The sequence below is a fragment of the Coturnix japonica genome, chromosome 5, assembly GCF_054131305.1.
Source record: "Coturnix japonica strain WE chromosome 5, WE-NBRP24, whole genome shotgun sequence".
NCBI lineage: Eukaryota > Metazoa > Chordata > Aves > Galliformes > Phasianidae > Coturnix > Coturnix japonica.
Genome location: NC_140667.1, coordinates 17,192,889 through 17,208,511, shown reverse-complemented (window position 1 = coordinate 17,208,511; position 15,623 = coordinate 17,192,889). Strand labels below are relative to the sequence as shown.

Below are 15,623 nucleotides of genomic sequence, written 5' to 3'. Positions count from 1 at the left end.
AAGCTAGAAAAGCTCCCTAGTTTACACATGCCCTGAACCCAATGCCACAGGAGGGCCCCTCACTGGTGAGCGCTGCGTTACAGCAGGACTCCATTTGGAGCCCAAGGAGCTGTGGAAAAGCTCATGGGAGTACAAAAATTACAAAAGTGGCTTTGGAAAAAGAAAAAAAAAAAAAGAAAAAAGAAAGAAAAAAAAAGAGAAAGAAAAAGTTCTAAGCTGAGCATAAGCTGAAGTTCCTATGCTTTGTTAGCTTCAGCTACTACTGAAAAACAAGCCAAGGGAGTAGTGAAGCTGAGAAGTGAACTCAGAATCTGAGTGCTCTACTGAGGTTCAACAACCTTCTGCAGTATTTGCACTCCCTGACTCATCCCAATAGAAGATCAATATTTGTTATCATATCAGCATAAGCCAGACACTTTGTCTGGCAGCCTCCATCACGTTATCCTCATGTATGACAACCAGCTGATATACAAATAATTAACTTAGATTTCACTTAGATTAGTAATTTAATTAGACTTCTGTAGCACACAGAGAAATGTGAGGAATTCTGCATAGTCAGTGAAGCTATAGTTAGAAGAACGAGGAAATTTTTTTCTTCCCTTTTTGCATTTTAGTAATGTGCATCTGTGAATGTTCCATGCTTCAAAATTGCGTGGCAAAAAAATGTGAAAGTCAATATTACACAAGCAAGAATAGATGACCAAGAAACAACATAGAGCACTAGAAAACTCCAAGAAAGATTGTTAAGTTCAGGCAGGAAAATAATAAGTGTGGAAAAAGCCTTAGAAGGCAGAAAAAGCAATGAATTTGCAGGATCCGGAGACACTCAAATCCCTGTTCTGTAACCAAATTCGCATCAGTACATTTTTCTATATTGTAGAGTCTTCTGAAATCACTGAAGTTTTAGGCAAGCTCAAAAGTAAGCCAAACCAAATACAGAGGCTCTGAACAGTAAGCTCTCTCTAGACTTTTCTAATGAGTCACAAAAATCATGAGCAATGCTGAGTCATGAAGCCTGCAGCAAGGATGGGTCAGTTCGACTCGTATGTATAATTTCAGGAGAGATTTTGTGAGAGAAGAGCTATCTATTGTGTTTGTCTCCTTAACTAAGCATTTTCACCCCTATCTCTCCTCCGTCACACTTTATTGTGGCTCCATTCAAACTATTTAACATGTGCAACGTAAGCACATTCAGTATGTGTTTACACGTGCATTATCACAAATGCAGATACGCAATACAACAATTTCCTGCTAAGTGGGAAAAGAAAGACTGAGAAAGCTGCTTTTCTGATAGGTCACTCTGTAAGGCTGCATCTTTCTGGTTTCTTTTCTGCCTCTGTCAGGAACAGGAGGAACATTTGAGGTCCAAAATAGCTCTCTCCTTCCACTTTTTTAAAATGCCTCAATTGATTCTCATTAATCTCTGCCTTCAGTTTAGGAGCTGAGTAAGCTGCTTCTTTCATCTTAAAATTAAATTTGCTTGATAGATTATTATTATTATTATTAGGTAGGGAAAACCCACCTGTCATTAGATGTGTTGGCTTCTGTTTCTTCAGACGTCATTCATGGATCATTTGCTGCTCTTGTCATTGTCACTGCTTTAAGGATTATTTTAAATCCTTACAGAAAAAAACCATCATCTGGTAATTTCCAAATTATTTTTCATTTATAAAATTCTCTTAACACTGTGACTTTTGAAACATAAATCTGGAGCTATTTGGAGCGCTTTAAATAAAATACTTAGCGAAATATAAAATCAATAGATAGCATAAAATACTAACATAACTGACTGCAAAAATGATGTGTAAATTATATGGGAGCCAAACAAGTGCAGAGTGAGAACTTGGCACCAGCTCAAATCTTCAAAACAAAGTTGGAGGGGATGGCAATCTACAGGCACTAATCCAATTTGATCTCTCACAGTGAAGAGTACACCTCAGTAAACTGGCATAGTCTGGTAATTTTCCTTTTCTATTTTCAAAATCTATTTCAATGAAATGTATCTTTTTAAAACACAAAGAAAAGAAAAAAAACCTTACTCTTCCGTACCAGAGCTAAACCATTACAGGTGTATAAACAGATGAACTTAGGTGTAGATGAGAAGAGAGATTGTACCTCCAAAAGCTAGAGTACATCTGATTTTATCAGCTCACACTTTGCATGAGCGCTGCTCCAGAATGGGGACAAGATAAAACAGAGCACATCACATTTGTTCTGAGCCCAAAACTCTTAGTACTTGAATATCACTACAATGCCTTCTCCTTACCAGCTCTTACCAAAGACAACACAAAAGCTGAATCTAACAGGGCTGCTTGACTACAATGAAATTTTTGCATATGGACATGTTATCACACATCTGTGCTTAAGAAATATTCCACTGGAAGAGAAGGTAAGAAAATGTAATTTTGTGGGTGAGAACTTACATGAAAGAAAAAACAAAACAAAACAAACAAACAAAAAAAACACCTTAAAATATTCATTGTTTGGTTAGAAGACATCTTGCCAGTATATATTTTTTAATTTATATGTGACTCTATATATAAATTCACAGCCTGCCAGTTGCACCTCTGTAGAAAAGGAAAAGAAGGTATCTCAAAAAGCTCTTGCACCTATTTAATCTGACTCAAAGTCTTACTTTGCTCCTTAACATAACAAAAGAATATTTATTCTGCAGAATGTATTGAAGTCTGAACACACCAGCAGATGTGTAGCTCTTGATATTTTGAACGGATAGTAGTCTCCTTGCTTTCAGTGAAATTGCATGCAGAAAGCTAATTGTACATGTAAATGCTTGCAGTCTACACCATACCTGATATCTAAATGAGGATCTACCAAAGAACAGAATCTATCCTTTAAACAACATCTATTCACCAACTCCTTCTCTAAGTCTCACGCTGTCCAACTTTAGCAGTATTATCAAAATGTTTATCTCCCATGGTATGCTTGCTGGCTCCTTTCTCCATCTTCTGAAACCCATAATACGATTAAAGCAAAGCAAGGTTTGTAAAAAGAGGTAACATCTTTTATTAGAGCAACAGATACATATCTCCTCAGACCATCGGGGCTACAGCAACACAACTACTATAATTTAATTTGCCATTTTAACAGAATTGGAATAATGGCAGTAACCTCAGCCAAAGCATTTTGTGTATATTTTTTTCCTAGAGAGATCTACCAGTGCCCATAATCCTGCACTAACATGTCTGTCTTGATTCAATTCCACATCTCTTGAATTAGAATGTCAGAAGAAAAAACCACCTTGCTTTTTTGATTCTCTCTACCTGACAGAAATGGGTATTACCATAAAGCAAACAAATTTTAATTTGCTACGTGACTGGCAGGCTTTTAACAGAATAAAAGATACTGCAGAGAAATCTGCAAGTATTTTTTGAGCATTGTATTTTCACACTGTTTTTCAATATACAGAAGCCTGTCCTTTCCGTGACTTCCAGAATACTTTGCCCTAGAAGTGCAAGAGGCTTCTTTTGAATCTGACAGTTCACTCCACCATCAGGCTTTTCAGGAATGGTCAGATGCTATAAAGACCTAAGACTTGCTACACTTGCAAACACACCTAATATATATATATATGTGTGTGTGTGAGTGAGTGTTTGTGTGTATATATATATATATATATATATATATATATATATATATTATATATATATAAAACCAGCAGTGAGAAAGGGCAGTTCCTGCACTCCCAGATATGATTTAATGAATCTTGCAGGGGCTTTGACAGAAATGTAATTTGCCAAACCCAGCACATTTTTCACTGCCAATTAATTAAACAGCTTTACTCAGAAGTGTCCAGTAAATTAAGGAGCTGCAAGCCTAGAACTTCACATTATCTAATTGTGCCACTAACTCAGATACTGAAATAGCCTTTTTGATAACCAGGCAAATCTATGTGAAAAGCAGCTTCTGAATATGTTGTTCCCTACTCAATTCCTTAAGGCTGACATATTTCTTTCTCACTGTAGCTCCTGATTCTCCTACAATCTTCACAATACCCAGCAACAACATTCAGATAAAGTCCCCAGCTTTAACACTAACATGAAGCATCACCATTCTCTGCACCACAAGTTGCTTGTATTAGTCTTTAAAACACTATACTCCTCTGTAAAGAATTACAAGAGAACTCTATCCATTCCTAGCTTTCATTTGCAACTTCAAAAGCACAACTCCAAAGTCAGGCTACAAATGGCCAAGGAAGGTGAGCCAAAACAATGCTGTTGGACACAGAAAAATACATTATGCAAAAGAGAAGAAGTGACATTTCAGCCAAAGAGATGAAAGAGAAATGCATCACTTGAACTCTTTTCATCTAAATCATTTCACATGCTCTTAGCATGTAAGCCAGTGTTGTGATATTAAGCATGCAGAAAGTCTCTTCCCATCCGGGAAGACCCACACATTTCCTGTAAACAAAGCACCGCCCTGGGAAAAAACAAGAATGATGTTCTCTTCATAGAAGTGCAGAGATTGCACTAGTCAATGTGAGCCCTGAAAAACTGAAAAAGGAGTATAACCTTCTGTGTTACCATCTTTTTGTGGAGAGAAACAAGAGAAGGGCTGCTTAACTTCTCCCCTTCAAACAATTTCTAGGAGTCCTTAATTTTTCTGTTAATGCCCCACCTTGTCTTGTATCTTCTAGAGGAGATGACATGAAATAAGACTTAAAATGCATTTTTAAATTTCTGTTATTGTTTGTTTTTTTTTTGTTTTTGTGTTTTCTGTTGTTTGTTTGTTTATTTTACTAAAGTAATAAAAGACTCCTTGATCTTTTAAATTCCTGAATTCAGCTTTTTTGAGAATGCAGCATCTATGTAATTTCTGTCATTTTATGGGACCGTCTAATTCCTTGTCCTGAAACTAGCTACAAACAAGCTACAAAAACACCGATAGAGATCATAGGAAGTTTTTAAAATACACATTAATCAGAAATTAAGAAATTTTTAACACAAGGCTAGTTTTTAAGCTGTTATTATACTGTCCTTCCAAAGTTACTTATGCTCTCAAAACGCAGGTGCTCTCCATGACTCTCACATCTACCTCAGCCTCTGGCTACACAAACCTCAGTGATTTTAGCAGCTGAGAATACAACATACTACTATGCTCAGCTTTAGCTACCTTGAATTTTCAGTTTCAGATGTTAACTTCTGTCAAAACAAGAGTAACTCCATTTCAAACTCAATTCAGCAGCCCACATTCAATGAAAAGCTATGGACAACTTTTATCTGTTGTAAAAGTTCTGAAAAGCATTTCACTTAATTCCCAATAAAAGCTCACTGAGAAAAAACTTCGTTTTCATGACAGATAGATAGAAATTATTTACTGTAAGATCGTGGTTCTTAAAAAGCAGGCTGGGTTCACATCAAACAATATATTTTAGACAATTTCTATGTAAGAAATCTTCAAGAAATGCTTAGTTTCCCAGCCACAAAAATTTTAATCTTGATTTGATGTGCTCAGAATGAAGGATTCAAAAGAATTTATATTGTATATTTAGGCAAACTTGCTGCCATGTCATTTATTAAAAAAGAAGGTTTTATTAATGTAACAGCTGTTACTAGTTATTGAACTAGTTTATATGTTCTGCAAGCAAATATATAATGCACAATGTTGATATTTAGACAGGTGCTTAACGTTTGCACAAATCTTTGGTGTCTGTTGGGCCTTGATCTAAGTCTCAGCTGAGTTGCAGGTTTTTAACAAAATAATGTTCCACGTGAAAAAAAATGGTGGTACATTTCTCTGTTTGATATTTATTTCTGCAGTGACTCTGCAGTTCTTTTATTGCAGTGGGAAAGTTAGTAAAAATCATACAACTACTCTCCATCATAGAGCAAAAATTGGAAAGCCGTGCCTTCCAACACCAGTCAGCTGGAAGCCCTGTATGGACAGACGTGAAGCAGAGAAACTACCAAAGACATCAGGCTGTAATAAGGCTGCATGTCAGTACACACACAGAAAACTTGTTCAAAAAGCACTGCAAAACAGAAACTTACTGCACACTTGGAAAGTGGAAGGGTTGAAGAACTGCTGTAGGCAAATGATGTGCTGAGACGTAGGCTTGTATTCAAATAGAAACCCCTTTTCCACATACGGCTACTTCACATTAGAGACATTTGTCAGATCTGCCACTAAATAATTCTGCTTTTGTCCAAAGCATCCCTGAGGCTGTATGCACAAATAGGTCTGCATGTACAAAAGTAAAACCGTTCTTCAATTTCTGCTCTCACCTCACTCAAATTCCTCTCAGTTATTCTGTTTTTAGAAGTTTTCTGTGTTATTTATTAAGATTATCTATAGTATATGTCATCATTATCTGTAGAGCTTCTGCCTGTAGCATCCATTATCTGTACTATGTATTTACTTAAATTCCTGAATGCCTATACTAAAAATAATCATACTTCCATTGCTCTCTCCTAACAAGTTTGCATGCTCAAGGGCCACAAGACGAATGACAAAGCTCTCTTGGGTACAGGGATAGGCAGTTACAGGAATAACACGAAGAGTGGAAATTGTGAACACTTTTCCAAGACCTCTCCCCTCCTCTGAATGGGTCCACTGGTGTAACAGTGGATTATGAAGCTAAAGTGTGCGGAACAAGTGGACATCCATAAGCAGCTTGAAGCACTAACTACCCACTTGTGAAGCGCAAGTTATACAGAGCTCAATTTATTTACATGCAGACCTCAGTTAAAACAAGGTGAGTTCTTCACTCTCTACATTAAAAGCTTAATTTGATATTGTTGAGTTCCTGGAACCCAGCACCTGCACATACAACAAAGTAACAGCATATTTTTAAAAATCAGGAAAGTATTTGCAAGTTAAATAACTATAATAAATTGGTGTTCTAAGCAACTGATTTTTTATTATTATAAATACAGCTGATTAGATTCACCTGAAAGAGTAAAGCTAATCACTGCAACAACAGTGTGGTTGTGGTAAATGTAATTAAGGAGAGGCATGTTCATTGAGATTATATAAAGTAACAATGACTTTTTCAAGTGTGCTCTAAGAGAACAGAGTGCAGATATACATATTTAAGGATGCATGACTGGAAAGTAATCATTATTTAAAAGATGGGGAAAATGTACCTGCTTAAAATAGGCAAATAGTAGATAATTTCTGTAGCAAGTTAGTCATAATGATATTCACATCAGAGCATATTAAATGCTTCACAACCACCCAGGTGCTTAGCTGGGCAATAGAAACAGCTCTTTCTGCCAGATAGGAGTCCTATGGTAATTTCAGAAATGTTATTATCATTATTAACCCTCTTCTTATTTCTCTGCAAATTTTAAAAGAAAAAAAAAATCATCCTTACTCAAAGGCAACAGTATTAAAAATGAGTGTGGTGTTTATATCAAGATATTGGTCTTCTGATCTAGTGCACCTTCCATGTATTTCCGTGTGATGAGAACACTGTTCTGCTTTCAAATAGATGTAAAAGAATACATTGTGGTAAAAGCTTCTCTTCCTTCCTCTCGACAACCATCACCAGCTGAAATATATTTATGCATGACATAGCATTGTCATATGTAAATGCCTTTCATGTTCAGCCTCCAGAGGTACTCAGAGAGACATTAACCTTTTTCAGAGAAAAGATCTTTGCTTCTTTTGATGAACTATCCTATTCTCCTCCTGAAAAATCTAAGAATGTACTGGACCTACATAACGCATAGATCCTCAGTGACATAATTTTAGGCAAAAAAAGTTGACAAAGTGATTATTCAAACAGTTCAGTTATAAACTTTCTCCTGTTCAGAAAAGTAGAATTAATGTCTAGCTGTTCATTTTCACCAAGTTGTGAGTTGGATAGTTGAAGGCCCAGATTAAAATGAGCTATTGAAATCGGTGTTAAGAATTTCTATTAAAAATCCGTTAAGTACTACTGGACCAGGTGAGTTTAATTAGTTCTTTCCATCTCTAACTTTACTAATTCTGCTGTTCTTATGAGCATAATGAGAGATCCTTTTAGACTGATTTTGGTGTCAGTCTGAACTAGTAGTGTGTCAAAAAAAAAAAAAAAAAAAAAAGACATCTTCATTTACTGTAAGCTCAGAGACTTGATTTTTGCTGCAGATGTTCTGTCACAGTTTGCTTGAATTCTATGGCAGTAAATTACAAGATACGTCAATGTAAAGTGGCAGTGAAATCATTTATCATTAACTTGAAGAGGCCATTATTCAGCTCTGGAAGATGACTGTTTTATGAAACACAAAAGGATGAGATCATGATTTAGTGACTAGGAGAAGTGTTCATTTTCCAAAACAGCAGCACATAGCAAAGGTGAAAAAGGAATGAAGCCTAAACAGTTGATACTGCATACTGTTTTGATGTTTTCCATCTTAGTTAAAATTGGCTTTTAGAAAACTTGTTGCTGATTAGCAGACACTTTTTACTGGTTGGCTGCTATATTTGTTGCACTTCTTTCTGAGCAATTACAACTCTCACAGGCTACCTCAAGTATATGCCCTACCTGAGTGTCAGGAAAACAATTTAAAGAGGTATAAAGCTTTCTATGTTCTAAAAGTTATTTGAAGTATTAGAGTTTCTAAATATGCACTTTAAAGAGTCTAGAAATTATCATTTATTTTGTTGGGGTTTTTTTGTTTGTTTTTTTGTGTTGTTTTTTTTTTTTTTTTGTGTGTGTGTGTGTGTGTGTGTGTGACGTAGTCACTAACGTATTTGGTTGCTTTATGAACATTATCCCTATTTAGGAAGCTTACTTGTTTAAATAACTAATAGGATGGTTTTTTGTTACAATCACTTTTGTAAAGATTGAAGATGCGTCCAACACAGAAAAAGGAAGCATTGAACAGACCACAGTATCAAATGCCATAAATTTATCAGTTTCTAGAAGAGATTAAGCACAGGATTTCTCTTTTTATGATGCAGTCAATAAAAAGCACTGAAATGCCTACCTTTTCCAGCTGGTGCATCCCTTCCTCTACACAACAAATGGATGCCAATGTTCTCAGTGTCTGGGGATAAAGGCGCCTGAAATAATCCTGGCGACAGATCTTAAAGAGAGCGGTGACACCTCCTTCCTGCAGATGAAAAGCAGAAATCAGAAAAACAGCACTAAACGTTTCTCTACAACATAATTGAGATTGGGACAGAGGGAAGGGCAGAGTCCTTTATTAATGTATCCAAGTTAGCTATCATGAAAACAACAAAGATGTTAAACTTGTACAGAGAATTCAAATTGATTAACACTTATATGGTAAGTGATGAAAAAGTAATATAGCTTAATATAGTAATATAGGAGGTATGCTTAAGCAAGTGGCTTTTACCAATTAAAAGAACAAATTAAAGTAACCTTGACATCCAAATGAAAATGATAAAGAATTATCAATAGGCTGCAACTGTAGTCATATTTAATTGATAGTTCAACCACACACTATTAGTTAAAAACAGATTTGTTAGCAAATATTTCACATTTCTCTGTTTCTGGTATCCATACCATAATTTTACTTTAATAAAATATGAAAGAGAAGGTCACAGTTTGAAGAGCTATTGAAAATGTCAAAGTTGACAAGTTCTACAATGATACAATCCATACATTCCTCTTCCAGCACATAAAATTTGCATTCCTACACATTTTTCTCCAGATATAATGAAAAATAATTGAGTATATATAAATCCCTACAGTAGCTGTCCATCATTTCCTACATAGTGCAAAGACATAAATACTAGGAAAGGTCACATAATAAATGGAAAGACACAGATACAAATGATACATGCACTTCAGGATTTTTGTTGGATTGTGTTGTCTCTAAATGCTATGCTTACCAGGTAGACTACCAAAGCTTTAATTAATCTATTTTTTTCCATTTAAAAGTAGCTACACAATGAAGAAAACATTTAAGACATTATTCACAAATGAAAAACCTTGGTCTAAAGTACTGATACTACAGGTATGAGTTAAAATTAATTGAAATCACGGACCAGGTTTAATACAGATTGTTCAGACTAAGCCTACTTAAGTTTCCTCTATAAAAAATGATCTTCTAGATTTACCGAACTTCATCTTTTCCTCTTCAGCCAATTGTACTATTTGAAATCTCAACAAGTTGTTCTGACAAAAAACCTCCAGAATACAATTCAGAATTCTTCCACATTTTTGTACTAGTTCTGCTAGAATTTAGCAGAGAATAATAGAATAAGATAATGTGCCCATTCAGCCTAGCAAAAAATAGTTACTAACTTAAATTAGAATTTGACAAAATTAACATTGCAATATAATTTAAGGATTCAAATTTGTTTTATATTATCTTTAAAGACATTTGTGCCACTTCAATGAAACCAGTGAGAAGGCTTAGTAAGTTTTCTTAAGAGTAAAATTTATTTGTGAAATTGTAAGAAGTGCACGTATATCTTTGAGCTATTTTATATCTAGGGTAGCTATATTCAGCTTACTGCACAAAGACATTTCAGAGCCCTTAAAGTAAAAGGCAGAACACTAACGGGAAAAATTCTTACAGTGATTCTTCCATCCATAAAAGGATATTGGTATTCCCCCTTGTAGTAATTGAAGTATCTATTAATAAGCATAGAAATGAGTGAGTACAGTGCTGTCCCCAGATCTGAGGTAACGGATTTCTTTGGTTCTATTGTCACTATGAAAGTACTCACAGTTCTGTGAGATCAGAAAAAATGTGGTTCTCTAATTTGATTATAATAAGCAGAACTTAATGAATGACAATAATGACAATTGTACATTGGCTTCAACCTTTCTTTCTGACAAATGGGTGCCTTGCTCTTGTCTCTGAGGGACAGGAAGTGATTTATCACTGTTTATTGGGAGAAGATCCAAATTGTTTATTATGTGCACCGTATACTGTTACCAAGTTGTAAAACATTGACCATAAGTAATGAATCTAGAGAGCTGTTAGTGAAATACAGAGTGAGTAGGAAATAGTGAGCCTGATTCTATGGCTTGTCAAAAGCACTCGGGCACCCAAAGTTTTACTGGCATCTCAGCATCATCCAGAGGTAGTTCACCTATTTCTGAGTCTCCCTCTGATGACGATACGATAACAGAGCTGCTCCATCTCACAGGGCTAAGTACAAACTGGTAACATTTATTCATGCACTTTATACTTATTTGTACTTATTTGAAGAATCCTAGCAACATAAAATTTCTCTTTCTTTGGAAATCAGCTAGCTGTACACCTTTCCTAAAAATCCTGATATATCTAACCACACTTTCACCTTGCTGTTTATTTTCTGCAGACTTTTGGTTGATAACTGGAACCAAAAGAAAGAACACCACAAGAAGCACTGCTCCTGCTGCAATTCAGGTTTCATTTAGGACAGGCTTTACATACTCTCTGCAATGACAGGGCAACTTTCTTTAATGCTTGATGACCTGCTTCTCCCCTGTACTGGATTAGCAGGAATTCAATTTCCCAGATAATTCCCTGATATGTTGTTCAGAAGGACTAACACTAGATATCAAAATCACTTGAAATACAGTCACAAGTACGTGATGAAGGAGCTCAGTGAAATGCAGGGAGAGAAGGCATCCACCCCTAATGAGCAGTGTTTTGCAGGTTTGGCCTCAAATTATTTGAAGTGCAGCAAATTCCATCAAGTCCTTTCCTCATGATGGAAGACAACATTTATAATTAGCCAGAATGTCGATCTCTAAAGAAATCTCTGTAGTAAATAATTGCTAGAAATTGAACTGATTTACAAAGAAGATAAGAACAAGATGTACTTTACTGAGAGCAAGCGAGATGCTGCACATCTTATTCAGGCTCAGTTTCTCCAGAGAAAGTTGTCTTGGGTTTTGCCTCTCTCATTTTTGGAGATTATTACTATAGTATTCAACCCAGTATAGATAGTATTACATTCTAATTGATCAGTGAAATGGATTTCTTTTAAAACATTTTCTGTGTTACTTGATGTCCCACTATGTATTTAGATTAACTCTGGAACTGACTGATATGGATTCTTCTGCTTGCCACAAGGCTGAATCGATTCAGACACAGACTATTTAAGCAGTGCTAGAGTTTGTGACAGGTGCTCAAATTCACTCAAAGCATTTAACTTTCATTTTTTAAAATGAAAATTTTTGTGATCTTGAATATGATGGTAGAGGTTTAACAACCAAGATACTAATTTGTGGGTTTTAATAAGAAAGATTCAAAGATCAAAATCTAATAGACAATATTATGAAATAGATTTTGTGAATACACTCCTGCAGCCTCAGACAATGGTATAATTAAGTCACGTTATTTTATGCTTAAGTACATGTCATGAGATATGACAGAGGAAGAGGATTTTAGCAACATTCAGATCCAAAGGTAAGAAACTAAACCACTGACAAAAATCTGACTAAAACAGATTTCTACAATAGATTCTGCACCTGGCTCTTCCTGTCCTCATTTTCTCTTTTTGCTTTTAAGCTCACTGATGGAATTTCCATTCTGGCGCCTTCCATGTTGAACGTGACCTCTAGTTCAAAACCCACAGCACATCATTTATTTCTCTGTTAGCTCAAAATTCAAGGATCATTATGATCACTAATGTTATTTATTTTTATGGTTTCTCCATTTCTTATCTTGTGCTTACTGCTACGCATTTATTCTAGAGATCTTAGCCTTTATGCTTTGATGAGCATTGAGCAGCAATGGGTGAAACAGCAACATGACTTTTACAGAATATTACAGTTGGATTTCTAAAAATTAAAAAAGAAAAAAAAAGAACTCATTTTTACTTTAACTGTAATGCTCAGAACAATTTTCAGATGGTATAAAATTGTAGATGGCTTTGTAGTAGAGGAGGATTCTTGCCTTTCAGAGACTTAGATTTTGATAACAGACAGAAAACACTAAGCACATTTCACACATTTCTCTGAATTATTCCACTTTCCTGTCTAGTTTTTTCAACAATAAGAGCACACTCAAGGGAACTTCTGTGTCTATGACAAGTTTTGAGATTTTTGCAAAAATCTATCCATTCTTGCACTTGTAATGAGCTGGTGCAGTGCCAGGTTAATGTATTTTTTTATTTTTTTATTTTTTAAATCTCCTTGCACTTTCCCTGTCATAGCAACCCATTCAAATGAAGGAATACAAAATTCTAGGCAATCACATTTCCTCTGCCACCATGCTCAGTGGTGCAGGTAACTGATGCAACACAGAAGGAAGAAGGTGAGTAATGAAATTACATTTCAGTGCATAGAGGAAACAGATGTGCATGACAAGTGATACAATCACTACTGTAGTTTGGCAACCAAGCACCACTTAGGGTTCTTTGCATAAGGGCATGCATTTCCTCACTTGGAAATCATTTAGTGCATCCTGTGACACATCCATGTAGTATTAGTAATAAATTAATTTAATGATTTTATTGAAGGTCAGACTTCACTTCTGTTAAGTGGAACTGTCTGTGGAATTCTTACAATGATAAAAAGCACAAGACAATTTTTCTCAATTTCTTAGTTCTGCACTTCCTCAATAATCAGCATTTTAAAATTGTTTTGGATACCACTGAGTGGAGCTCAAATACCAATTCAGAATAAATTAAACCCCTCATGCTGTTGCCAGAATACACTACACACTTGAGCCTGCTTCATTCAGAGCCTTCAGTGGTACCTTTTATGGTGCAAACATCAATAAATATAGATAGAAATAAAACTAATTAGATATTGCTATTTAACTTCATCTCTGAGCAGGACAAGAGGTTGGCTCATTCACTCTGCAAACAGAAACTTAAATTTGGGAACATATATTTCCCCCTATGTACACTGAGGATGAGATTATTGATAAATGACCATAGACAGAACAAAATAACAGCAGTCTTCCAGTTAAGAGGATGTTGTCAAGACGAAATAGTCAGGGTCTTATATAGCAATTACTGGTTGGAAGAAATTTTTAAAAATGGACACAAATTGAAACAGATGCTGTGAAATAGCTACATCATGAAGAAACAGCTGACATGAGTCTTCTTGTCTGCTACCTTTTCTCTTTCACACCTTCAATTTATTTTGAAAGCAACAAAAGGAAAAAGTTCCTTAGAATAAGTTTCTAGCGTTCTTCAACATAGGTTACATCTCCTGAAATGCGGAATTTCATGTTGTACTATTGTACCTTTCAAAACTCACCACCGCTAGGGTGCGGAGTAAAATAACCCATGCAGATTACCAATTTTACTTTGAATTAATCCATATATTTATCCCCTTACCTTAGCTATGATACGGCACAGATGAGTACCTTCCTGGGTGAGGCCGAATAAGCTATTAATTGCTGATTCAGTGATGTACACACTATCTGACGTTTCTATTCGTCTCAGCAGGTTCTGTGTGACATAAGGTAATTAAAAACAGTTACTTCCAATGATAAACACGACTATTGTATTTAAGATGACAGAGTGGGAAGTCACATCCATTTAATCTGTATGATAATTTTCCTTCTCACTGAGACAAAGCAAAAAGAAACAAGAGCAAGAGTCAAAACAGTAATATAACACATTTAGTTATATCTATTCAAATGTTATACTAAAATAGCAACATATAAAAATAAGCACAAATAGAAAAGAGAAATGTATTTGAAAACACGTTAAAAAGAGTTCTGAAATTATTTAGTAAACCATTCTGGTATTTGACCCAGAATTGAACTATGAACTTAAGAAAGAAACTGTCTCTATGCAGAAACTGCATCACAGAGTAGTGTAAACATTCTGCATTATTCATATATAACATTGCTGTACTTTTTCTAATATAACTTCCTATGTCTCTAGGATCATCATTATTGTGAGTTTATGCATAAAACTGAAAGGTGATACTAATAACAGGAATATAGAGACTATAATTTAACATGTCAGTAAATATCAAAGTGTCCAGGGGCAATATAGAGGACTTCTCATATTAAAGAGAATATGCATCAAAATAATGACTGCCTACTCACTGAATCTGCAATATGCAGTTATTTTATTCTTGATAAAAGAATCCTGATATTCACACACAGCCTGTACACATGTTGTTATTTTAATCACAACTTCCCACCATGTAAGATATGCTCTAGTTGAAATGTGTACTGTAATAATATATGTATCATATGGATGTCTTCTGTAAGTTTTAGCTTTCAATAGGAACTGTTGAAAGCAGGAAAAACTTTGAAGTTTCTAAACCAAAGCACTGCCTCAACAGGGAGAGAAAATATGTACAATGGTCTTGTTAAGAAGACATTATCCAGTGATTGACTTCCTTGTACTGAAAAGATATGTATCAGGAGTGGTAATTTACACTGTAATACACAAGATCACTTTGCTTAGGAAACAAATTTGGTGAAAAAACACATTTAGACCTCTTTGCAAGATATTTGAATGGCTGATCATCGATTTGCTGAAAACAGATATTATCATCCTCCTCTTAATCAACATTCTCCTTCAAGATTTAATAACAAACATCTTCACAAATGCTGTTTTATACTGCATACTAACCTGTGCCTCGTGTGTTAAAACTAGCTCTATCAACTGCCCAAAATACTGAGCAATGGTAGTGAGCGTTTCATTAATACAAGATTTCATAGACCTCAGCATCTGCTCATCCTCTATTTGTATGCACCTAAAACAAAAGAGAGAAGCAATGAAGGAAAACA

General features: G+C 35.3%; 1 protein-coding gene across 8 annotated transcripts in view; it reads right to left on the bottom strand.

The window, feature by feature from the left end:
• The window catches only part of INSC (INSC spindle orientation adaptor protein), a 128,536-nt gene that overhangs the window by 38,204 nt on the left and 74,709 nt on the right, over positions 1 to 15,623 (bottom strand). For all 8 annotated transcript variants that reach the window (XM_085550195.1, XM_015864118.3, XM_085550197.1 and 5 more), the window contains 3 exons: positions 15,466 to 15,589; positions 14,209 to 14,322; positions 8,937 to 9,062 (listed from right to left, as the gene is read on the bottom strand). In XM_085550195.1, coding sequence (XP_085406321.1) covers positions 8,937 to 9,062; positions 14,209 to 14,322; positions 15,466 to 15,589 — 364 coding nt within the window. The remainder of the gene's footprint in view (positions 1 to 8,936; positions 9,063 to 14,208; positions 14,323 to 15,465; positions 15,590 to 15,623) is intronic.